This window comes from Rissa tridactyla, chromosome 3 (genome assembly GCF_028500815.1).
Source record: "Rissa tridactyla isolate bRisTri1 chromosome 3, bRisTri1.patW.cur.20221130, whole genome shotgun sequence".
Lineage (NCBI taxonomy): Eukaryota > Metazoa > Chordata > Aves > Charadriiformes > Laridae > Rissa > Rissa tridactyla.
The window spans coordinates 15,727,665-15,753,559 of NC_071468.1; the positions used below are offsets into that span (position 1 = coordinate 15,727,665).

Genomic DNA, 25,895 nt, shown 5'->3' on the forward strand with positions numbered 1-25,895 from the left:
GCACAAGTGGGGATGCAGTAATAATGGCATCAGTGGAAATTATTTTTCAGGCAGCAAAATGCAGACTCGTGAGAGTGCCAGCCTAGCAGACAGCCGAGTCAGCGCCTGGTGCTGTTGTCTTGCCGCCCTTGAACCTCCTGCCCTGCCTTCCTCCCTGGAAAGGCGAAAGGGCACAGTCTGCGTTTGTCGCCTTCTTCAAGCACTTCAGATGAATTTCCTGGTGCTTTGGACCCTGCAAAGCTCTGTGTGGGGTGAGGACGCCCAGGGGAAGCACGATAGCTGCAGGGATAGCCTGGCATGGGTTCAGAGGTAGCAGGTTTTCTGACTGATTGGTGCTGGGCTCAGAACTGCCTCTAAACATCGCTGGAAAATACTTTGGTCTAATAACACCTTTTTTTTTTTTTTCCTGTTTTCCCTAAGCTCACATTCTTTTTCTCTGGCATTTTGGCTGACTGTCGAATGGATTTATTGCTCTAATAGTAGAAAATGACCATCAGTAAATCCCTGTGTTTTTTCTGCCTCTAAGGCAAACTGCTTGTTGTTTCTCCGTACTCTAGAGCACAGATATTTCGCGGGGTGATTTTTCCAGCCTCCATCTTCAGTCTGGCTATTGGTCGGGGGGCAGGCTCCTCCAGTGGCAGAGTTCCTGTACCTGCGTTTCAGTGTCCTGCTCTGGGTGACTTTTGTGCACTGGGTAAATGCATGACAGCAATTCAGGGGGAGGCATTTGAGGGTTGCGGGAAGCGGTGGGGAGAGCCAGGGCAGGCAGCTGGCTCCGATGGTCTTAGTGACAGCATGTCCTCCCTGATACACGGTCTGTGCTGGGAAATCCGCGTCAGCCAGGGGTCAGATTTGGCCTTCAAGCGGAAGGACAGGATATTTCTGGTGCACTTCCATGCGCTGGTGGAAGTGTATTTGCAGGGCAGAGCTTTGTTCTATATGAGGTTTTGTACATCCATGCGCCACCAGCAGTTCGAGCCATTTTGGATATACATGCTGGATGCAGCTGCGCTCATGTGACTTCCTGGGCTAAACTTTGTTAGAGGGGAAAAAGCAAAGTCTTTGTTTACCCGTCTCAATGGAAAAGTTTAGTTCTGGTCTGTCTTGCCAAGGAAGGAAGGAGTGTGCCAAAGTGATAGTACAGCGAATTCTGACTGTTGGCGGACCAGGGATGGATCTGGCTGCCGGGCACGCCATCGGCATCACGCCCCGGCAATGCAGGGCCACCACGGGGCATGGGGCTCTAGGGATGCAGCGAGCGTCTGGCTCTCTTGGCTCTCTCTGTTGGGAGGGATGGCCACAGCGAGGTGCTGAGCGAGTCCCTGATGTCTGTCCAGCAGAAAATGAGGAGCAAACTCATGCAGCAAACGTGTGCAGCCAACGGTGTCTGCAGCCACCCGAAGGGCAAAGCTCAAACTCTGAGCTTTAGCACATACTTCCAGTTCAGGCTTTTTGTTCCATTTCTTTGTGTCCTCCTTCCCCTTAGTCAAGTATTAATGGTTCCTGAGCTTGGGATGCTGGGCTGGCGTGGGATGCTGGGCTGGTATGGGATGCTAGGCTGGCGTGGCTGCTCTCACAGGGCTGAAGGGCACAAGTTGCCCCTGTGGCTTTCATTTACATAGGTTGAAACTATTACCAGGTTAAATTCCAGCCAGGCAATGCACCTCGGTGCTTTAAAAGTTGCAGACACATTGTGTGGCTCCGGAAAGTGACTCAAACAGCGCTCTGCAAAGGGAAACTTGTCCAGTTGCGAATTTAGCCCGTGCTTTCAATGCGAGAGCTGCTCTCCTGTGCCTGTGGCAGTGTGGTTCCCTCAAATCACAGCCTTTCCATTGTGGCCCAAGCACAGCACAGGAGTGGCGAAGGGCCCCATCCCTGAACGGGATCTCCAATCATACAAAGCACAGGCTTGTCTGAAGAGACTGAAGAGAGGGGTTTTGTTTTCATATTTCCCAATGTGACCGAGAGACTTGACAAGACGTGGGGCTGACTCACTAAATCCAGGTCTCGAGACCTGTCCCTCAGAGTAGATAACTTTTTATATTGTCCTCTTCTCGATCTAAGCGAGCGCCGGTGCTGTGGAGCAAAGGAGCGTGCCCCACGTGTGCATTACCTGTCCCCCTGCCTCTGAATCTTTTTGCTTTAGAGAGAGCCCACGCAGTGACTTCTGCTGCCCATCCCAAATCCCAGCACTGACCACTGTGTGGCTGAAACACGGCTGCAGCTTCCCTCCTGATTTTGTCCAGATCCTCGGTTCTGGGAGTACTTCTGCTGCTTTCCTTTGAAGCTGCTTGAACTCAAATTAACAAGCCTTTAATGGGACCTGCATCTTCCAAATGAGACTCTGTTAGCTGCTTGCCGTAGCTATCATTTTCCAGACGCTTTTAATGACACTTTTTTTAAACTACGTCTCTCTAGAGAAAACCAAAGTCTCCCCTTCCACCCTCCCCTAATCTAGCCACTCTCCGGGATGTGCTAGTCACTGGCTCGTGAGTGCTTTGTTGTTGTCTGGCACATCAGTGCGTGTCACAAATAATCACCTCATCAACATGGTTTTTGTTGGTACCTCTAACACTGTGGCTATTAAAAATACCTTAGTTCATTAGCGAGACTCTGTTTCCAGCATATAAACTTTTCCATCCCAGAACAACTGACTGTGATGCCCTATGCCTTTTTTTTTTTTTTTTGGTAAGCTTTTTAGCTTACAGTTTTTTATAAGCTAAATAAAATAGGACACCATCCATCTACTTGTGCCATGTTCCCCCCCATGGTTACATGAGAGGGATAGACCTGTGCTGCTGTTTCCATAGGCACATGTTGGCCAAGATCAAATACTTTTGTATATGGATTTTCCTTTCTTCTGCAGCATCCCTAGTACCACTGCCTGGGCAACACCACCCGCAGATTTGAGTCTCATTAGATTTTTAATTCTGCCTTCGTGACCTGGATCTTCAGCTGATGCTGGCGGCACCACTGGGTGCTGAGGGTCCTTGCCTTCCTGTCACTCAGGGTGACTGGGCTGCGGCAAGGGAGCAGGCAGTCCCTGGCTAGGTGCACCATCTTTGCATAGACAATTACACTTGTGATTAGGAATGGAGAGGATTTAGCCATAATATTTGCATAGCTCCTGTGCAGAGCTCTGCAAGTGCTGGTGTACAGTTGGTAGCTAAGCCCAGCGTGGCAATTGCACTCTTGTCCCACGGCCCATGTGCAGGAGAAGGGCCAGCAGTGGTTTTGCTCAGCCATCTCGGAGATGCTGGCTCAAGAGAAATTAATCCTCCTCCTTGGAGGTGGCCTGCGAATGTGTCCTTAGTTAGCCACATAGTGCCAGTGGGGTTGGTGAGGAGGTGTGAGCCTCCTCCAGTGAAGGTGCTGCCACTGAGACTCAGATGTCTTGGGGTGGCCAGTGTTTGAAGAGCTTTGCCTGCTCTAAGAGGTAGCACGTGAAGACTTCTCAGTAATTCCTGTAGCTGTAGCATCAGGAATGCCACTGTCTCATCAGTAGCTTTCTGGCTTGTTTTTCATGCAGATTCTTGATGTTTGTGCAGGTGAAGGAACAGTGAATCCAAAATGGTCTTATGCAAAAAATGCAAATATTCGTAGCTTGACATGTGACAGGGACAGCACATTTGCAAAGCAGTATGCTGCAAATCTCTCCTTCTCATTCCTTGTAAGGCCAGGGAGCCTCTAACATTACATCCCTGAGGGGCCCTGGCAGCTGTATGCTATTGCACATAGTGGTGACTTTGCAGTAAAAAAATTAGGTCTCTCATCCTCCACAGGCCAAACAGTGGCTCCGCACAGAGCTAGCCAGCCAGGCAGCGGAGCTTGGCAAAGTCACCAAAAAGTAACGAGCTCCAAGCTGAAGTACTGAAAGGTAACTTGTGATTTCTAGTTGATCTTTGTACTATTCAGTTTGAGATTGTGAAGGTCTCAGTGCTTTGCTGTAGAGAGCTGGACTTGTTTTTCAGATAGGAAATCTCCAAGGGTGATATGGGGAACTTCTAGACATCATCCCATATGTGAAACTGCCTTTCTGTAACTTCCTTCCATTCCTAACCAATAACAGGAGCAACTCAGGAGCTTGGAAGTGCCCAGGTTTTTTTCCTTTTCTTTTTTTCCTTCAGGAAGGGGAGGTTTCCTAAGCTGTGATTCAGTACCACTGAACTGGTACTTTAGTTCTAGGCCTGTCTGCCGGTCCCTGACTCCGAGGACAGGATAGCCATGCTGCGAGCCAGCGCGCTGCTAAGTGGGGTGGCTTTACAATAGCAGCTGCCGCCTCTCGGTGCTTGCCCAGTACCCTGAAGTGGTGGGGAATTAACCCTGCGGGGCAGGAGATCCCTGAAGGGGAATGAAAATGCTGAGATTTCTGCTTCTGCCCACACCAGGGAGGCACAAGTAGGATTGCGAACACAGTGCAATAACTGAACCGAAGAGGAAACACTAACTCTAAAATGTTAATCTTGAATTGTCATGATGAAATTACACCATGAAGAGATGTGCAAAACAGTCCAACGGTTAGCTGGACTTCTCGGGAGCATCCTCCATCCTCCAAAATGTTTGAGTTGTACCTGGAATGGGTATGCCCAAAAACTGGCTTGATGATCACCATTTGCTCATCTCTGAGGCTCTGGCGAGGTTAAAAACTGCATAAATTACCATGTCTGGTGGCTTTTAATAGCTCACAGGTCTGCCCTGCCGCTTTTAGCTGCTGTGGGAGAGAGATAAGCTGTGACCAGAGGTGTCACATAGCACTGGCTTTCTGCAGAAGCTGGACAGTCTGCTGCCCCAAGCAGCTGCTTGAGGGACCAACCTGGTGGTTGCCAGCAGCTGGCAGTGGGAGAGGAGCCTCAGTGCTGCGGGTAGGTTAAAATCAGTCCATGAACTAAGGTGAACATCTCCTGGAGAGAGAGTCACCGCGGTGCTCCCCAGGGAAAGCCACCAGGAATTTTTGGTTTTCCATCTGCCCCTCGCACTGCTTGGGACCTCGGCTTTTCTATACTCGCACTCCGACTAGTGCAGTAGTAAGTGTGCCCTTTTTTCAAGCCAGGTCTGAAAAAGTGCGCGCGTTTATTCTGAATAAGGCAGGTTTCTGGCTCCGTCGTGCACCCCTTCGTTTAAATGTAGTGTTAAGTCGCGCGCAGTGTGCCCTGCAGGATCCTGCCGTCTCTAGCTGATCTCTCGATAGCTCGCTCAAGAAGGCTACCTCCTGCTCTGCAAGATTCAACGCCGTGTAATGGAAAAATGTAGAAGTGGGGCCCGGCTGTGCGTCAGCGGGTGTCTTAGCAACCTCCGCCTGCGCTCGGCTCAGCGATAGGCGCGCGGGGCTGTCTGTCTCTGCACAGGGATGAAATGTAGCATTAAGCATCCCCCCCCACCTCCCCCCTCCCTTAATGAGGGAGAAGAAGGAAATACCAGGGTTTGCTGGTGTCGCTGGAGCTTGCCGGGTGCTAACAAAGCAGTAATTTATGAGCGTGGCAAAGAATTTCATCGGTCTTCAAAGCAAGTCAGAGGCATCTGGCGCTTGGCCACTGTGTTTGTATCAGTACAGGAAAAAAGCTGAATTTCTTCAAAGCTGCAACAGCGTTTCCTATTTTTAGGCTAACAATGCATGTTTTGCTGTATGGCACCAAACATCAACAAAGAATGAAGACCTATTTATGTTGCTTTGTAGTAAAGCTGAAGCAACAGGAAGCCGTGAGCCATCTGGGTGCCTTCTGAGCCCTCCAAAAACCCCATCCCGACTCAGTTGTAAAACGCACTGGGTAACCGCCATGCCAGCGGGTTTGCTCTCTGGTGGGGGAACGAGGTGGGTTTTCGGGATTGCCTTCCTGGCCTCAGACCCTTCGAGATGCTACGTGGGGGAGAGAAACCAAACGCCTGACTCTCCATTGTGCTTGCGTTCAGAGGCTTTTTGTTTCTTGCCGTCGCTGGTGCTCTCCCTTTTGAGGCAGCATCTCAGCACCAGCATCCGTGTGCCTGTGCTGGTGCCTGCATTTCACAGGCGAAGGGCAGGCGGTCGCTGGAGGAAGGGACGGTGCCAAGGTCTCTCTGCACTCCCGAGGGCGAGAGGAGTCTGGAAGGACACCAGCTGTCCTGAGTTTTCCTATGGCACTGTTGGAGTAAGCCAGTTTTGGCAAAAGTTTATAACCTTAGGGACTTCTTTAAGGCAAGAACTATGGTGGCTGGCTTACTAAAATCACCCCCAAAGGACTCGCTGCTCTGATGTTGATATTTCTGGGTTGGAGAATGGAGGACATCCGAGCTGGACGTGTGGTTTAAGTGGCAAGGTTCCCCTTGCCTTGCTGCAGGAAAACACTTGGAGCGTGAGCGGTGTGTTATAACACTGCAAATGATTTTGCTGCGAGGGCAGGTACTAGCTGCCTGTAGAGGGGCATGAAGCAGATCTCATCTCCGGAGGCAGGGGAGGATGCTTTGCACCTTGGCTTGCTGAAGCGGCTCATCAAGCTGTCACCGAGCGGGAGGAAGCGGCAGCGCCTGCCCTCTCTCCTCGTGCGCTCTGCAAACGCTCTCCTGCGTGTCTGCAGCAGCCGGCTGAGCCATGGGGTGAACCCTTGGCCACCCGCTGCTCGCTCCCCCCCAGCCTCCTCCACCAGCTGCTTATTTGGGAAGGAACTTCCTTTTTTTTCTCTTTTTATTTTGATTTGGAAAAATAAAATTAGAAAAAGCCTGTCAGAGAGCAAGTGACTAAGTGCTTCGTGTGCTGCTGAAGCAAATGAACAGCAAAACGTCTGAGGGGAGAAGATGACTAAGTTTTTCTACCTCCTCTTCTGCTTCCCTCACCCTCTAAGAGGAGCTAAACATAGTCACCTACAGCAGGAGGACTTCAGCGACCGGCTGCTGCCCACAGGCACAGCCTCAGAGATCGTGGGCTTGTGCCTTGCTGAAAACCCCGGTTGTTCGGAGAACCAGGCATCTTCCCGACATTCATTTCTCTTCTTTGCTCTTCCACCAAGACAAAATATATTTAGAAACGCTAAGACACAATGAGCTGAACTCTGGCTTTGCTACACCCATGTTTATAATGGGTTCATTGTATCGCTTCCGCCAGTGCCTTTGCGATTACATGGCTAGATGTAACTACCCTTCATCTTCTTGTCCTTTTTTGGACCAGAAAATGGCTTGAGCATCCTCTTCAACCATAACAGTGCTGTTCTGAGAAAGGCTATCTGGATTTTCATATGAAACCCATGATCTCTACTTCTTCAAAGGATGCCACAGTCATTTCAGCTCATCAGCGAGAAGCCGCTGCTTGCTAAATCAGTACCAGGGGGCTGGCGCTGGAGTTATGTCCATAAACACCGTACCGTGCTGCTTACCTTAAAAACAGCCTCTTTCAAGAGAAATATTTAGTTTAGAAACAATTTCACTTAAAAAAAATAAATAAAAGAAATAGAAGAAGTCAGATTTCTCTTTTTAGGTGATGAATCTGAATTGCTGAGGGTCACCCTTGAGTGATGCTGTTTGCGTCCAGCGTGTTGGCAGCATCTCTGTAGTACTCTGACGTTCTCTTCCTGCCTCTGGGGAGGGGGATGCTGGGGTTTTGGGGGGTGAAACCCTCAGGGTGCTCAGCGACTCTGCCATTGCCCCAGCCAAGTGGTTTAACCCCCCAAAACCCCAGCATCTTTCCCCTTGCGCCTGTGCCAGCATCAGCCCCCTGGGGTTACCTGGAGTCGCCAGCAGGGCAGAGTGTTTCTCCCCGAGCATCCTCTCCCTGCTGCATGCCCAGGGATTCAACAGACAGCCGTTGCAGAGGTGATTTTCCATTATTAATGCTCAAAAGAAAGTTCCATTTTCCTGTTTCAGATGAGCGTTTCCCTTTTGGGTTAGAGAAACCTCTTCCTCCCCATGGAATGTTGTAAACATGCGCCGAAGCAGCAAATATCTTTACCGGCCTCTGCGTTCCTCCTTCCATCAAAAACCCTCCCATGTGCCCAGCTGGCACATCTGCAGCCTCAACATGCACCAGCTCACAGGAGATCAGGGCCATTTATATAGGAGCAGCGCATTTTTTTCCTCAATTTCTTAGGAGTTAACAGCTGAAACTCTCTTTTACTTCCCCCCGCCCCACCCCTGCGTGTCAGTGCATGGTTGGGTTGGAAAATCCAACCCCGCCGTGCCACACCGGGATGGAGGGTTGGGCAACCCTCTCTGCGTCTCCGAGGATCCCGTCCCTTTCCCTGAGGGCTCAGGGGTGTGCCGGGGTGCAGCAGGGCTTGCCGGTTCTGCACGCAAGCTTCAAAGGCAGCGTAGAAGAAGCAGCGTAGGAAACTCCCGTGGCGCATCGCTAGCAAGAAACCTCTTCTCCTGGTTCCGTGACGGGCTTCTTCCCCCGCCGCCCCGCTGGCCTTTCCCCGGCGCAGGGCTGCCCGGCCAGCACCAGCACACTCCTCAGATGCTCTCGCACCAGGCAGGCGCGGCAGAACATTGTCTTTGGTGGTGGAGGTATGTACCCAGCCCTGCAGAAGTTAGCTGCCTTGCTAAAGCTGGCGTTTTTCGATGACTCATAACTAAAATGGCTAAGGGGCGTGCGTAGGGCTTTAACTCTGAAAATGAAGCCGGGGATAAAATTACTGCCGGTGTTGTGCTGAGGTCTGCTCACTGTCACGGACCTTCTGCTGCAGTGGGCCAGGGGGCAGCTGAAGGGGGCGGTTGACATCAATTCCTCCCTCGCTCCTGTTCTCCAAGGTCACTCGTACCCGCATGGTGCAGCGGCCATGCATGGCTGGTGCTCTCACTCTGCTGAGCTTGTGCCACCCCTTGTCCTCGCCAGGCTGGATGAGCCCGCTCATGGATGCGGTGGTGACGAGCATCGTGCCTGTGCCCAAAGGAGCGTGGGCACAGCAGGGTCTGGATCCGCATGGACAGGGAACGGGGTAATCTGGCAAACTCCCTGTTCACAGCCTGATGTTGCCGTGTGGGGAATCGGGAGCAAGTGGCTGGGCATGTGAGATGCTCTGTGTTTGAAGGTGTTTGAAACCCTGTAATTAGCTTGGCCCCGCTGTGCTCCTGGGAGCCCCTGGCTCCGGCACTGCCTCTGGTTGATGTGTCCCGCAAGGAAGGAGTCCTTGTGAGCAGCTTCTTCTAAAGTGCAAGGTTTGTGCTTCCCGTACCCGTTTGGGGCAGTGCAGCTGGAAAGCTGGTGGAGGAGAAAGCTCTGGTCTCCAGAGTGCCTATGAGGTGGGCTCAGAAGCCATCCATGAAAAACAAACTTATGTCTGTCTCATTCTGGTGGGAAGAAGCCCTGTGTGTGCCCACAAGCCCTGGTTCTGGGGGTGGTGGATGCTGAGAGCTGTAAAAGCTGACCTGCGCTGCCCTTGCCTGTGCATCACTTCGCAGCGCAAGGAGGGACTGGTCCATGGGTGCACGATGCCTGTAACAAGCCTCTCTCTGCCTTCAGGTCTAGACCCCTTTTTTTCAATAGCACTTGGGGTCAGTGCTGTTTTAACACCAGAGCCTGTGGGATGTGGAGCCAGGCCTCCTGCTCAAGAGAGGCCCCTTGGCTGTTGCACGAAATCACCCGTGGAGATGCTTTGGGCACTGCACGGTGCGTCCGCAGCAGGTATGCAGCTTTGGGGAGGATGCTGCACGGCACGGGAAGTGTGTGCTGCCCCGGCACATGGCTCTGGCATCCTGGCTGCTTCTGATGCCCTTCTCTGGGCGAAGAGATTTCCCAAAGCCACCGTCTTTCTAATACGGTCCTTCTGTAAGGATGTGAAACCAAGCAGTATCAAACTGCATTCCCACTCCTGGAAGAGTTTCTCCTGGTTGCTGATTACGTTTAGGGGCTGCCTAGGAAAAGGGGCTTGTCCCATAGTGGCATGTTAGGGGTGCCAGGGAGCCGTGGCTGAGGCAGGCTGGTGCTCCCAGCAGCTCCTGTGCAAGCAGAAACTCCTCCAGCCACTTAGCAAAGGATTTGCGGTCCCAGCTCTGAAGCAGGAGAGACAATAAAACTCTAAATAGTACTTTAAATCATCAAAGTGCTATCCAAACATGAGGGACTCCAAACACAAATGAAAGTGCTAAACTGATTTAAAGGGGAATTAAAAGGTCATGCCTGTTGAACATTCAGCTTTAGGGTTTAGTCATGTTTATGAAACTTATAACTGCTCTTCTAAATCAGCTTTTTACACTTCATATACCCAGTAAATGTGGGTATGTTCAGAGCTTATGACTAATTTTAAAATTTTTCTATTCTAAACAAATTACCACAGCCATTGCCTGGCGCTTTTCTTCTTCCCTTCCATCGCTGCCTTCCCACTGCAGCCGAAGGCACTTAAATGCATCTGAACATTTCACTTGGTCATGGAAGAGAGATGCATTTCTCACTCATATATTCCACAAACTGAAGTTCAGTTATGGCCAAGTAGCGGAAGAGCAGCGAGCTAGCTCCTCCATGAGCAGGCAGAGCGAGGGAACAGCGATGGAAATGTTTCCCATGTCCAAGACCTGCATGAGCTGCTGGGGGTTTCTGCAACAGGAAAGCTCAAGTCTAAAAGCCAGGCCTTTCTCGTGCAGCATCTCCTGCAGATTGCTTCACTAACATTGCATGACTTGGTTTTGCATAAACTTGCTTGTTCCTCGTCAGTGCTTATGAGCATTGTGCTTCCAGGGTGTTACATTTACAGTGTCCATACCAGTGCCCTCTGTGCTAAAGCCAGAAGAAATACTTCAGAGGACTGCAACAGTACTGGAAGTCAGTCGTGGCGCTGTCTGGCCCGTGTCCGCCCTGCCTGGTAGTACAGCAGGATCTAGGAGTGATGTAGCATCACACCATAGCATGAGCCTGGCGTGGGCATTGAGTGTGGAGGAAATCTGCACCCCCACTTATTTGGGGGCACAAGCTCTGGGTGTTGCAGCTCACACGATGGCCTGTGTCAGAGAGGAGACTGGTCCAGTCGCAAGCCCTTCTGGGTCACCTCCAGAGGCAGACAGGAAGAAATCAGACTCAAAAAAACAAGTATTAGAAGCTGCTTTGTTACACTGATTGATGTTACTTATGTGTTTGGTCTCTGACCCAAAATGCCTCTAAGCAGACTTTGAATGGTTTAAATCCCTAAAAACTTGCCTTCAAATTGTAGGAGAGGGTGATCGGCAGCCCACATCCTGTGAGTAATTCCATCTACCAGTCTAAGTAAGCCAGATTGGAAATAACTGGGACTTTCCCATCACCTCCTGGTCTGAGCATCTGTTCCTTCCCAACATGCCCTGTGCCCCACCAAACTGCTGTCCACCAGGACACTCTGTTGTGACTTTTAGGAGCTGAATCCCTTCCATATCCTAAATGTCAGCTCTGGCTTTTAGGCTGCTAAGATGGATGTCTTCTGGTCTTAGAGAGCATGTGGGAGCTAGAAGCAGCTTGGGATTTACAGTGGCAGGGTTGGGAAGGCTGGGGGGTTCCTTCCCCACCAGCAGCATGAGAGCAAGAAGCGCCAGAGCCAGCACAGGCTCAGGACCCCACCTTCCAAACTGATGCTGCGCTGCTAGAGGAACCGATGAGCAGAAATGACATTTTGAACTAGAAAGACGGTGGTGAATACTCTGGAACGGGGAAAGGGATCAAACACAAGTCTCCAGATGGAAATGGAGAAGTTTCCATCAAAGTTGATGACAAGTTCCCTGATACGGGGTCAGATGTTTGGACAGCACATCACGTTTCTCAGCTGGACGCCTCATCTGGCTGCCAACAGCTCTGTGCACCAGTGTGTTGCACAGATGGGCTGCAGCGCTCTGGGACTCTTCTTGCAAATCAAGTCACCGAGGCCCACTTTTGGCTACTAGAAAGTATTTTTATAATCTGCTGGCTTTTAAAAGCTAGCTGCTTGCTGAGGAAGAAGCACTGTATGGCTTAAGTAGCAGCCCACCAAAAGTGATTAGCTGTTTTTGAATTATTCACTTACCTTCTCCAAGCTGAAAATTGCTTAACAAACCTTATTTGTGTGTACTTAATGAGTAAGAAATATATTTCCAGAGACCTGGATCAACTCCTACTCAGGAAAGTAGGCTGAACTTGTCTAATGATGGCAATTAATAATTCAGCCAGCTTTACAGGCAAGTCAGTTATGGCTGGTCTGCATTAGGAGGTTTTCAGCTTTACTGAAGTAACGGAGCTTCACCAGGAAGAAATGCCTCATGGAGACAACCATAGTTTTGAGGCTGAGTTACTCTGAGCTCCAATGCAGGCTTTGCCTTCACTCCCACTCAGGCCTTCTCGGCTGCTTTCCTTCTTTGCCAAAGGACAGAGAGGTCTAACGCTGCCTCTCCTCTCTGGGGTGATGAACCCTAAGCATGGGGCTGACACGGATTCCACCCCACTGCTGGGCTCCGCTGGTGCTTTCTGGGTGAGGAGGTTGCAAATGTCCTTATACGCGATGGGTGGCTCCTGCGCTGCCGGCTCCCACAGCTGCTCCGCTTCCTTCCATTGTGATAGGGGAGGTCAAACTGAAGGACTCGTGCTCACCCCTCTGCCGTCGCTGCTGCTGATTCTCCTCGCCTCCATCGCAAGCAGGAAGAGGCAGCCTGCAACAAGCTCCTGTTTTTTTCCAATACACTGGAATATTTTTTCGATGGTCTGAGCAGATGTTTGTGGCTTCCAGGCGCTTTTACTGAGGCTTGTCTGTCACACATGCTGATCCGTTGCAGACAGTGGAGAAGGCAGTAGCTTTATCTTTATGACCCTCTACCCTAGATCTTTGGTCTTGGTGGGACCGCTCCCTGGTCCCACTGGAGAAAACGGCATTCCTCACAAAGCCAGAGGGGAGTGGCTTCTCTCCCGTGGGAGGCAAAATCCTCGCTAGCTGAAATGAGACTATTCTGAAAAACAGGACATCTGAAGTAAAAGAAATAATGCATGTATTAGGATTTTTTTTCTCTCTCTAGATACGATGGAGAACTTGGAAAGTTGCAGAAGCTACTATGCCCCAGCAAAAGGTACTACGCTCCAGCAGAAGCTTCTGTGCCCCAGCCATCAAAATAATTTATTTAATGGGGTTTGGACTAGAATTTCTAGGCACTCAGAAGTGCCTTTCCGTCATGAAACTATATTCCCTTTTATTAACTCGGGTGAAGTCTGTTGTTGGGCCTCGCCTTTATCTTTGCTCAACAACCGCCATGGGAGCCTGACTGGCATTGCCTCTGCCAGGTCTTGAGGAGCTGCTGAAGTTTTTATTAAATGCCTTGTGTGACTAAACCAAAAAAATGACTACTGATCCAAAGCCCTCCCATTGCATGCTGCTCTTCTGGCCAAAACAAGGCTATTTCGCCGTTGTAAGTACAGAAGCAAATGTGTCCGTGAGGATGAGGGTGTTCGGCATAGGAAGAAGATGATGTAAAATACGGGCTGTCACTTGCTGCCAGCATTAGGGTCAGTGGTCACAGGCTGGTGCAAGCTGAAGCGGTCACTGGGCTCTTCCCGTTGCTGCCTGGACGGAGGGAGAAGTTTGAGGGGTTGAGAGACGGCAAAGCCGAGCAGAGCATAACCCCAGCTCTGCACCGCGTTAGCGATAGCACTCCGGAGCACGTCACAGGAGGGTTTTCAGCTGGGATTCTGCATTTTGGTCTCCCAGATGCCAGGACGCGCCAGGAGGAGGCATCCCGTGGTACCAGCCAGCTCTGCCCCTCCGCACCCAGCACAATGAACAAAGCTGGCCTCCTCGCCGCGGCTGGAGCGACGAGGTTTTTCCCAGTCAAGGGAAACAATCATCACTAGGGAAACCTTAACTACTTTTTAAAGACCAAAAGAAAACACATTCATTCTTTTAAACATGGAAAAGTAAATGGCCCCTTTTTCCTTGGCTGCAAGTCCGTGGCCGCAGAGCAGGCTGACACGGAGTGAACTCTGTGGCCAAACACTCCCCCCCACTTAATTAGTTGTTAAAGAAGAGGACTCTCCGGCGCAGTGTCTGCCCTTCTCAGCTGCTCGCCATGTTGTTTTTAAAACCAGCAAGGCTCTGGACATGAGGAGCGACTCACCGACCCTCCTATTTGTGAGCGAAACATCCCGCAGCCCTTTGGAGCTGTGCTGAACCACTTTCTTGCGGGGGCCCCGCCACTGCAGCACCGCGGCTGCACTTCTCCTTTTGGAAGAGCTGGAAGTGAAAGCAAAGAGCGGAGAGGACCCGCTGTGCCTCCCACCCACGCTTGTCCCATGGGGAGGGTGATTGAGGAGTCACCCTGGCGCCCGAGGAGCAAGAAGAGGGTGCTGGGTGCAGGGCAAGGCTGGTGCGGTGCCTCTCCTGAGCCCCTGCGCTTGGCGAGGGGTGGGCAGCTGGGGATGTGCCGGTGGGGCTGCCTGGCCACCCAGGTGTTTCAGTTCTGCGGGCATGATGGGTGTCAGCATGCTGCAGGAGCAGGGCTTTCTCTAAAGCGAAGGGAGAGCCGGGGTGTCACTCCTGCAAGCCCCTGCGCTGCAGCAGGTCCACTGAAGCCAGGGGAAGTGGTGGGCATTGGCGACACCGCTGTCTCCTCACAGTTTTTCTCCATCTCTTCCTTCTCATCCTAGGCTATTTCAGGACCTTCCTGGGAGAAAGGGGATGAAGTTCTTTTCAGAATTGGGAAAATCGTTAATGTAATGCTGCTCCCACTCTTCCCCATCCCCTGCCCCAGCTGCATAATTTTTCCTCTAATGGTGCATGCTCTAGTTAATAAAAAACACTGAAATACAGGTCCAGCTCCTGCTATTTCCAGGAACGCTTGGTCCCATAAAACCGTAGGAAACCATAATTCCAGCAAATTAAATCAGTTGCTGCCTATCTCTCTGGCTCAGCGCATGGAAAGGGAGCAGCACCCCACTGCACCCGTGCACGGGGAGTAACACCAGTGAAATTCCACCAGCATCCATGCTGGGAAAGGGAGGTGACAGGCAGTCCCAGAAAGGCATGTCTCCTTCAAGCAGACGTTAAAGGTATGCCATATGCTATAGTGTAAATGTACAGCAAGCACTGAGCTCATCAGTCGCCTTTTGTTTAATCTAATTAAACACAATACATCCTCTGACCTTCTGGGTTGGCACCAAGTTCTCTTATGTTGTTCTTTCCATATGAAGCTCTATTGACAGATGGGGAAAGCCTAGAGTTTGCTTTAGGCTTCAGATAAGTAAAGCTAAACACGCAGCAGATAAAATTGTTTTCCCAGCACTCCTCTCCCACTGACCAATTGTGGGTGTTCGCTGGGAGGGCTTAACTCCTCTGGCCCGTATCCCACCCCCAGCTTGGGGCACCACGCTCCACAGCGAGTGAAAGCTCTAAGAGGGCAGAGGCAGAAGCAGAATGCTGCAGAAACCCTTGAAAGTTCATTTTGAGAGTTGGGTCTGACAGTTGCTCAGCTTCATTTCCATGTGGCAGACGATGAGGGAAAAAGGTGCCACTCTTCACTAAATATATTTCCCCAGCCAATAAATAGTTTGCCACCTAACAGTTAAACACTCGGCATTTGCTGATGCTGAAACGGGTTTTAAATAAAAAGTGCCAAGTTGCATCAGGCACCTCATGCACGTTCCCTGTTTATACAGGCGACATGCCGTTGCCGCGTGTGCAAGAGCGCAGTCGGTCAACAGGGCTTTGTGAGTTTTCTGGGAGGGAAAGCAACCACAGAGCTGGATTTGGGGGAGAGCGGGGTGCCAGGGCGCCACAAGCAGGTGCAGGCTTTGATCATGCAAAAGAGCTGGAAGTGTGCTCAGCGTTCAGCATGACGACCTGTGTGCTCACCTCCTTACAGGCAAATGAGAAGCCAGCGTCTGCCCTTCACCAGCATCACTTGGTAATGCCGCCTGCAAAGCTATTTTTTTCCAGTATGGTGAAAAATCCTTTGGTCTGAGTCAGGGAGGTTATTGCAGGTAACTCTTCCCTGTACATAGAGCCACGCCTGTGCTTGTGGACCTATGCACAAATAACTCCTTGAAATATAAACCGAAAAATACAGAAGAGCCTGGAGGCGATGTCCTTACGGTTCCCGACAGGCTGTGTTAAAGAAGATTTCTTTACTGTAAATAGCTTTAATAATCCCTTTGTATATTAATAGCGCCGGGCAGGGTGGGAGGCAGCAGCCCGCTGAGCATGGAGGGGCTGTTCCCTGCATGTGGCCGCTGAGTCAAACTGGAGTGCTGTGAAATTCATGGCTCTGATTTTCCACGGCCGGCTGCAGGAGCCTGACACGGGGGTTGGCATGACCGGGATCATGACCGTCGGCTTTGAGGTGTTCACCTCCTTCTGAGCCCACGCTGACATTCAAATAAATGCAGACCCTCTTGCTGGAAGCTCTCATCTGTCCCCAGTGGCTGTGAAGGACCCTGCCACTGGTTCACAGCCATGTAGCATCTCTCTTGAAGCTGCAGGGAAAGTATGAAGGGTGAATTTCTAGAGCAACTCCTTAACTGGGGAGAATTTATCTTCGGACAAAGGGGGTGGCAGGATTGCTGTGGACATTGGCCCGTCTTGTTCCTCCATGGTCCAGCCTCCATCTCTCCTCTCCAGTGGGTTGGCAGCCCTGGAGAGCGGGCAGATGAAGTCATGCAGCTGCTGGTTTACGAGGGGAGCTGCCTTTCAAGCACTCCCACAACAGAGCGATCGGACATTTTGTATAGATAAAAAAAAAAATTGGTCCCAGCAGGCTGCTCTGCAACACAAGCTGTGCATGCTGGGCAGTAACGTGCGATGGGCTGAGGGCATGGGAAAGCTTCCTTTTTGAGAAACAAACTTTCCCTCATAACACTGGAAGGTGGCTCAGGTGTAAAACAAAAATACAACATCTCCTGAAGGAATTGGAGAGGGCACGGTCCCTCCTCTCTCCTGCAAGGGCCATCATGAAGTGCCCCCGCAAAGCCAGGGAGGAAGGGGCTGCATGAAGCAGAATTGCTGGTCACCCTGTCGCGGTGGCAACCACTTGCCTCGCAGCCTATTTCCAGCAAGCTGGGAGTGATTTGAGATGGACGAAACTGCCTCAAGCCTCTCCATAAAACAAGTTTTTAAACACGTCCTTAAAACTTGGGTTGGAAATGCCCGGCCAAAAGTGCGCCTGAAAGAGGGTGGTGTCTGGATGAAAACATTTTCCTCTGGTGTAAAGGGATGGGGACATGCTACCTGTTCCTCGCGTGGGTGTGCTCAGTGACCTGCTTTCTGTCTCATTCAGCTCAGCAGAAAGGTTGTTGTGGTGTTTTGTTTCCCTGGGGGGCGCGGGGGCCGTTACCCTGCACTGGGAGCAGTGCCTGAGCGCAGCACATGGCTCCTGGGAAAGCCCCAGTGGGAGGGAGCCAGGGTGGCTTGCCTGGCTTCGGGTGCCGCTCGCCTTCATTCTGCCTGTGCTTTGAAGTACCTCAAGGTTTTAGCTGTAAAGCTCTAACCGCTGAAAAAACAAAATCTTGGCTTGGGAAGGTGTGTTGCCTTGGCATGTTTCCTGGGACTGAGTGACTTATGATACTGTGCAGTGGGGGGAGGACTCCTTCTCCTTGTTCTAGAGGAGGTGGGTCACACTTGTCTGGAGTCCAAACTCCCTCGGAGACTTCTTCTTCCCCCTTTTTTTCATGACATCAGCCAGGACTTGATGTTACTATTTTAAAAACAAAAGGAGGGGACACCCCCCCCACTTCCCTCCCACTCTCTGCCAAAAGGAGAACAAAGAACAGCTAAAGCACACAAGTTCTGGCACTCCATTTGGAAATAAAAACATTCATCCTCATGTCAGGTAGGGAACTGCCCGACCCCCTTGCCAAAGCAAGCAAGCTGGACGGCAGAGCAAACCCGTGGCGCAGAGGAGCCTGGGCGAAGGGGATGCCCGGTGTCACCCCACGCTTGGGCAGCTGCTTGCCAAACTCCTGCGTTGCTGTACCGGTGCCAGGGCGCGCTGGGACGCTCCCGGCCGCAGGCAGTCATCCAGGGAAGGGCCACCCTGCTCCTCCCAGGCTGGCAGGTGGGGAAGGACCTTTCTTCTTCCCCTCTCCCACCCCAGTCCCCACTGTGCAGGCAGCCCCTGCATCTCCATGCAATGTGGCGGGGCTGGTGCGTGGCGCAGGGCTAGCCCGATGTAATTTCCACGCTTCAGATGCTAACATCTTTGTCTGGCTTCTTCCTCGCCATTTAAACATGTCAGCAGTTCCCAGCACGGATTCCTGCACCGTGAGTTCACCCCCGACAAGCATCCAAACTGCAAGTCGGGGCTGCTGGCTCTTCCCTGCCTGTCTGCGAAGCGTTACTGGAACAGGGGCCAGTTCTCCAAACACGAGGAAGAGATTACTTGGGCTTTCTGGAAAGCTCCCTCCCATGCCTTCAGAGCGGAGCAAATGAGGATAATTTATCTGTGGGCTTCCAGCTGAACCCAGTAGCTCGGAGCAGCCAGGACTATGCCGTCTGTTTGTCCCAGCTCCTGCGAGAAGGCATTTTTCCATTGTCGCTGTTGTATATTGTTCGCCTGATTTGTTTGCGCCATCGCCTTCTGGAGCTGAGATAAGAGGTTGTCCCCCCTGCCTTTTACCGCTGGCATGTTCCCCAGAACAGTCCGGGGAAAAACTCTCGCAGGAAAGAGCCTTCGAAGGAGACTTTCGTATGTCCGATGCAGCCCTCGTTACAGTCGTGTAAATGGTTTTGTGTAATCTATCTGGCGAGAAACACAACATGTCAGAAGGGAATTGTTCTCTAAAATGTAGTTACGGGTGGGCCAAGGCAGGCGGATCAGCCGTGCCTGGGTTGCCAGCTTAATGGACAAAGCAGCTGCCTTTCGGTGGGGAACAAAAGCCAGGCGGCGAGCCTGTGTGCGCTTGTACGAGCCTCTCTTCTTCCCCACGGGAGCTGGAGTTGGGTCTTGTGGCCGGGGAGAAATCCTGGGCTCCCTTCCCCACTCCTTCTGCCCTGATCTAAATGCGGTACCCGAGGATGGGTTAATGTCCCTGCTGCTTCCGCAGAGGGATGTGGGGAGTGGAGACAAGGTAATGCAGATGGCTGGGTCCTCTGCAGCAGAAGCAGCCAACTGGAACAACACTGTAACACCATCCACTTTAGTGAAGTTACTCGTGATTTTTGAACGTAGAGTCGAGGCCCAGCGGCTCCAGCTTGGCACAGGGCAATGGGAAAAGAGCAGTTCTCTGTTTGCTTCCATCCTACGCTGGCTCCAGTGCCGCCTCCTCTGTCCAAAACAGCTGTGTATTGCCTGAAGTGACTTTACAGACAGCAAAAGCTTAAAACATTGCATTCGCCTTCATGACTTTTTTTTCTCTTAGAGCAAATCATGGCGGAAGATCAAGAATATGGTGCACTGGTCCCCATTTGTGATGTCTTTCAAGAAGAAGTACCCTTGGATCCAGCTAGCGGGACACGCAGGTACAGAGCATGGGGAGGGGCAGAGCAGTGGAAAGACCCTTCGTTATCTCAGGCTAATGGGCTTTATTGGCCAGAATTGCTTCTGATTGCTGCATGAGCGTCTCAGATTTCACCTCACACGTCTCTAACCCAGGAGAGTGACTTAACCAAATGCTAAGGGAGGGTGATGTGGAGGTCCAGTGCTCTGTGCTTTCAGTCTCCCATTGCCAGCGGGTATTACTGCTGCGTTCTTCTCCAGCAGCAGAAAGCTGAGTCCACTGGGTTGAGACCCAAGCCCTCTTGCTGATCCACAGCAAAGCAGGTGATGTTGCCCAGCACAAAGATGCCCCATGCATGAGCCTAGAGACAAGGGTGTGAACCAGCCGTGAAGTACACAGAGGCTGTGAAGCAAATGTGTTGGGTGCTGCAGGGCAGGTCTCTGTCCTGGTTAAGGTGTGGCACTGCTGGTCATAAACCTCTGACACTACATGTGAATGGCAGCCCGAGCTTCTAAGTCCCAGCATGCGGGGACTCTTTCAGGTGCGAGTGTAAACGGAGATGCTTTCAGGGTGTTGGGCTTCCCTTCTTGTTTTGGGAAGGCACAACATCATCCCCCATCCAAAGCAAGTGCCACGTTGTCCCTTGTTACCCTCAGGTAGTTTCAAGGCAGCGGCCAACGGCAGGATACTGAAGAAGCACTGTGAATCAGAGCAGCGCTGCCTCGACCGCCTGATGAACGATGTCCTGAAGCCCTATGTTCCTGCCTACCATGGCGACGTTGTGAAGGACGGGGAGCGATACAACCAGATGGAAGATCTGCTGGCTGAATTTGACTCCCCCTGTGTTATGGACTGCAAAATGGGAGTCAGGTGAGTGGCCTTGGTGACTTTGAGTTTTAAGATGGGATACTCAAAACAAATGTGTCTCCTGGGTAAAACCCTCTGAAACACACAAGTGAGGACACCAGGCTCTCCTGTCTTCAGGAAAAGCTAAGTCAACAGTGTGAGGAGAGAGCCATGGGGAAGCCTGGGTATTTGAAGGACACACAAGCTCTTTCCTTCTTTTGTTGACTGTCTGGTGTGCTGGGAAAGTGGAGTGGAGGGAACAGCACTTTGTTTGGATTTGGGTACACCAGAATGGCACAGTAGCTTTTAGGAGGATGGGAACCTGCCTCTTTCTGCCTCAGGAGGATACAGCCAAGGGAGCAGGGAGCAAAAGGTGTGGCAGATCCTGCCCAGGGTGCCAGAAGGGTGAAATAAAGACACTTGAATGTCACAACCTTGGTGAGCGAGAAGCTTTCCCTCTGCTCACCCTTTGCTCCCATGCACACTTGAGGGATAAAATGTGTGTGCTAAGTAGTTTAGTGCCTTTCACGCAAAGTTCTTGAAAAGTTTCCTAACAGATGAGCAACATTACCCGTGTTCTCCTTGAGAACCATCTACAGATACGCCAAGATCCCAGGCTGCAGCCACTTGGCCAGCAGCGTTCTCTGAGCTAGCAAGGCCACAGCTGCCGAGGGTGTCCCAGAGCAAATGTGAGCAGGGCTGGTGACCCCGGGTGGCTGCCAGTTTTGGAGCGGCCTTGGGCCACCGCTCAGCCCTGGGTCTGCTGCAAGCTGGCAGCAGGGCAGGTTGAGACCCCCCTTGCTGGCTGAGGCACGGCCCAGACGCAGTGGAGACGCTTGCGCTGATGGAAAAGTTGATGGTTTCTGTGGGAGGGAGGAATCTTTTTTTTTTCCTTCCTGAACTCCCGATGCGAAACTCAAACCGGCGTGTCGGGCTGTCGGCAGGGAGGAGGTGAGGAATACTTTCCACCGGAGGGGTGGAGAGAAGAGCAGGGGGCCCCGGCGCAGCCATGTGGCCCCAGCTGGCACGCACCATGCTGCCGCGGGAAAGAGACAGGACCCACTCTGGACCCAGAGATGACAGCCACCAGAAGAAGACCTGCTGCTCATGCTGCCCAGGTGTTCCTGCAGCTGTCTTGGAGGAGGAAAGCCTCCTGCACACATATCACAGGTCAAGTGATTTGTGCAGCTGGGTTTTTAGAACTAAGACAGGCAGAGCAGGCAAGGGAGCAAATGTGCCAGGCAGCATCATTGTTAAATAAGATGGTGCTGTGGGAGAATCTGGTGAGGGAGGGTAAATTGGGCTAATGCTGAGGAGCAGGGCATCCCTGGGGCCAGGCAAGAGAGGCTCTGGCACATAAACTAAACCTCAGGGCTATTAAATGTGTCCTCTCAGCCAGCAGCTTGCTGACAGGCAGATACGGGCTTGGTTTTTCCCTGCCAACCTAACTTTGGGATGCATCAATCTCCTCCAGTCGCCCCTGAACCAAACTTTGTCTGACTTAAGTCCTGGTGATGGTTCAAGCCTGGAGCGATGCAGGGGGACCAAACCGCAGACATAGACAGTCTGTCGTTCTCATCAGAAAGAAATCTAGCTTTCTGAGCAGCGTGAGCAGCACTTCTGAGCACGCTGCTGCTTTATTCTGCTATTTTATTCCATCTGTCCAAAAATCATGGGTTTGGTGATCTCAGCTGAAGCCCTTCGTTGCTTTCATCTGCAGTGTTTTTCAAAGGAGCTGGTGCCCTGGGGTTGTCTGCTCAGTGATCATATGCCTGCCCTGTGAAAAGATGCCAGTTTGCCTTGCTAAGCCTCTGGGAAACACAGGAACACCATCCCACGTAGTCTGCCTGGCATCCTCCCTGCATGTTTTTCTTGGTTCAGGAGGTGAACTGCACGCTCGGTGCTGGGATTTTGGCACAAGGGACATGGGGGGAGGGCACAGCCCCTCTGCAGAGCTGGGCACGGCCGGTGGGAGGCGTAGAGCAGTTTGGATTTGGGGGGAAGGAGGTGACAGGTAGGGTCAATCCTATGTCATTTTGGTGGGACGTCTCGCCCGGCTTGGCAAATTATTCAGAGAGAGCCTGGGCACTTGCTGGGCTGACCCGGGTCAGATTTGGGTGCCACAAGAGGAGTTAGGTAGTGGTTTATTACTGCTGCAGGAAGTATTTTGTGGGTGATGGTTTCCTGCATGCCAGAGCAAAGGCATTCTCTGCGGGTGTGCTCTGGCACACGGTGGTATTCCTCCGAATGATGCCTAAAACCAAGGTCATTGCACGCTCCCCTGCACCCTCCATCCTCCTTCCCCCGTCACGGCTGCACCCTGTGGTTGCAGGGGCGATGGTAAGCACCTGGCAAGGCTGCATCCCTTCCTCTCCTCCATCCTATGCAGGATGCTTTTCCAAGATAGTCCACTTAGACCCATACCTGGCAAAGTCATCAGCAGCGGAACAGCCCTGTGTGAAAACAACCTGTTCAGCAGCCGGTGAGGCACAGCCCTCACGGTGCGCAGGGATGGGAAAGTGCAGGAGAGGCACAGGAGAAGCTTTAGCAGCAGCCACCTGCCTTGGCCAGAGCTGGGAGGGAGCAGCAGGTACTGATAATGCCGAGGGCTGGGACGTGGCAAACTCCCTCTTACCTTCAACCCAGCCGGTCCCTGGAGCATGTGGGAAATTTCCGGGGCATATCTTGAAAGCCATGTTTAGTTTGCGAGAGTCACTGTTCAGGTTTGCTGAGGGACAGCCCCCCAAAGACCAAGGGGTGGCAGCAATGCTGTGGTCACCTGCGAGAAACAACCTCCCGCGTTATCCCCAAACTGATTGTGGTTTCCTGATGAACTGAGAAGATACCAGGTGTTGATGATGGGGTGCTAGTTAAATCAGGATCAATTCACCTGCAACCAGGCTTGCTTCATTATTTCCCGTGCTGCTCTACTTCCTGGGGATCCACTATTCTGGGGCAAGGGCTGTCTGTGAGTATGTGCCACCTCATGTGATGGCCCTATGGCCCTGCTAATGTCCCCTTCCTTGCAGGACGTACTTGGAGGAGGAGCTGATAAAGGCCCGGAAGAAGCCAAGCTTAAGGAAGGACATGTACCAGAAGATGATTGAGGTGGACCCTGACGCCCCCACTGAGGAGGAGAATGTGCTGCGGGCAGTAACCAAGCCCCGCTACATGCAGTGGAGGGAGACCATCAGCTCGACCGCCACACTGGGCTTCAGGATCGAGGGGATAAAGGTGAGGTTGCGCTAGGTGTGCAGAGCAGGGGGGAATGCTGGAGCATTCAGCAACAAAACTCACTCCCTCACCCACACACACACTCACAGGGACACACACAGAGCAGGCTGGTGGCAAGACGGTGTCACATCAGGACATCCCCAGTCCCTGCAGCCTAACCACCCTTGCCAGGCACCTGGCCTGGGGCGGTGCTGCTCTCCTGAGAGTGCGGCTGAGTTTAGGACATCAATACAAGAGGACGGTTTTAGCCATAATCTCATTAAATCAGCCCCTCGGTTGATTTCCCTGACTGTGAAATGCAAAGTGCCATGCTCTAACTTGAAAGCTAAAACTAGTTGTTTGCTTTTGATAACACTGTGCTGCTAGGCTGAGCCATTAATCCAAATCCCATCTTGAACCCGTGCCGATCTCTGGTTGGAGCTGGAAGTTTAGTTGCAGTCAGCGAGGAGGCTGTATTTACATCCCTGTCCAGGAAAGTTTAGCAGCTGAGCCCTATGAAATAGGGTGAACACAAGCAGGAGCACTTTCTGATGATACTTGCAGAGTGATACCTGCAGAGTGCACTTGCTCAGAGCTAATGCTCATATTTCTGGAGATACCTTCTGGGATGCTTTTGTGTCCCTGTTAGATGAGCCAGCCCAGGAGTCTTTCTCCTGGCGAGCAGACTTCATGGCGAGAGAGATGTCTGGGATGGCATTTGAATGGAGTTAGGTGTGTAACCACAGAGCAGTTGTATTAGTGATAGACTTGCATGAACATTAGCAATGGCGTATGCCTTTTGATAGCCAGCCAGCATGAATTAAAGGTAATATCACGCTTGAGTTAAGGGTTTCAGCTTGTGCCTGGGAATGGCATTGGCCAAGAGGAGCTCGATCAAGTTGTGCTTGGAGTTACTCAAGCTTGGGGGCCCAGGCAGTAGCTCAGGGCAGCTGTTTGCTCGATTTCTACCTGTGCCTTGGTTGGAGGAGTTTCCTTCTTTTGATCACAGATCACTTTTTTTACTCCCTGAGTTCACTGGGATTTTCCTAGAATACCTGGCTGGGTCTCTGTGGCCTTAAATTCCTGCACCTCTCGTGACCTTAAATTCCTGCACCTCTCGTGACCTTAAATTCCTGCACCTCTCGTGACCAGAGATGGTGGTGTCAAAATGACAGAATTAAAATAAACTAAGCCATTCCCTGAAAAAGCCTTTACAACAGATCTTGCAGATTTTCCTGGTAGCATTTCCCTTGACCTCACTGGTCAAACAGCAAGCAAATGCAGATGTTAGACCATGGGTTTAAAAAGTGATCAGTAGGAGTGGGTCACTCAGAGCCACTGCTTCTGGTTACCCGCCTACCAAACCACCAGTGGGAAGGGATCTGTCTGTCCTGCTGTGCGGGACAAAGTCCTTGGGCTGTGGGAAGCCCAATGGAGCATGTTGCGCACAGGGAGGAGGGCATCTTCGTCGTTCAACTGTTTTGTGGCTGGCAGAGGACATTGCATTTATCTCTAACTCGACCACCCTCAGAAACCCAAGGAGAAGCCCTTGAGCTGAACCATTTAAAGAGTTTTCCTGCAACTTGAGGCATCCCTGCCTGTCCGATGCCACTGCCTGGGATGCTGCTGGTCATGCCCCCCTGCAGCATCTTTCTGCAGTGCCTACATCATGTCAGGGCACTTGTCTGCTCCCGCAGCTCTTCCCCAATCTCCCCAGCTCTCCCAAAGTCCCTTTTCTGCCGTGGGCACGAGCACGCTGTGAGCTCCTCCAGCTTGGGACAACCCTTTGCCTAGTTCCCATTGCTGCTGTTTTGCTGGTGCTTATTATAAAACTGAGGCTATATAAAAAAGGAGTGGGCCAGTTGGGACCAAAGCTCCCATGCACTGTTTCTTCTCCCTCCTTTCTTGCTATAATCAGGAATATCTGTCTATTTATAGTCCAACATGATACAATATCCTTGGCCTTCAGAGAAGCCACATGCTTCTCAGCCTGTGATCTGGGGCTTTACGGCAAAAGCAGGTATGTGAACCACTTGAAATAAAAAATGTAAAAAAACAAAAACAAAACAAAAAAAAAATGACAAAAACCAAACCCAACCAACCAAAGAAAAACTGCCAAAACCCCCCAACTAATCATATTCCTACACAGGCCAAAAAACACGGTGGAGGGAAATAAAAGCCATGAAGGAGTGGTGAGAGTTCCACCTCTATCTGCGCGATGTGAGCAGTGGATTTTTTTAAAAGAGGTGAGGCAGCTCTTTAATTGAAAAATGTTGAGAAGTGCTGTCCTCCAGGAGTAATCCTGCTGCTGCTAGGGGCTGACTAATTTGATCAATGCTCTAATTACTGTAATTCTCCTTAAATCCCTCAGCTTCTGGATTATTTTCCCCTAAGCCAAAGCATTGACAGTTCACACTGGTTCCAGGATAGTTGTGTTTTGTTTTTTTTTTTTTTTTTACCAGCAGGGCTGTAGAGCCAGTTGTGCTGCGCTTTGCCCTGTTTCTGGGGTCGAGTCCCCACTTTAGGGAAAGCA

The 25,895-nt window shown here is 51.5% G+C and overlaps 1 protein-coding gene across 1 annotated transcript in view; it reads left to right on the top strand.

The window, feature by feature from the left end:
- Positions 1-25,895, top strand: part of ITPKB (inositol-trisphosphate 3-kinase B) — a 70,787-nt gene that overhangs the window by 34,892 nt on the left and 10,000 nt on the right. Inside the window, exons 3-5 of the mRNA XM_054195267.1 lie at positions 19,226-19,325; positions 19,960-20,173; positions 23,179-23,383. Of these exons, the coding sequence (XP_054051242.1) occupies positions 19,226-19,325; positions 19,960-20,173; positions 23,179-23,383 (519 nt within the window). The remainder of the gene's footprint in view (positions 1-19,225; positions 19,326-19,959; positions 20,174-23,178; positions 23,384-25,895) is intronic.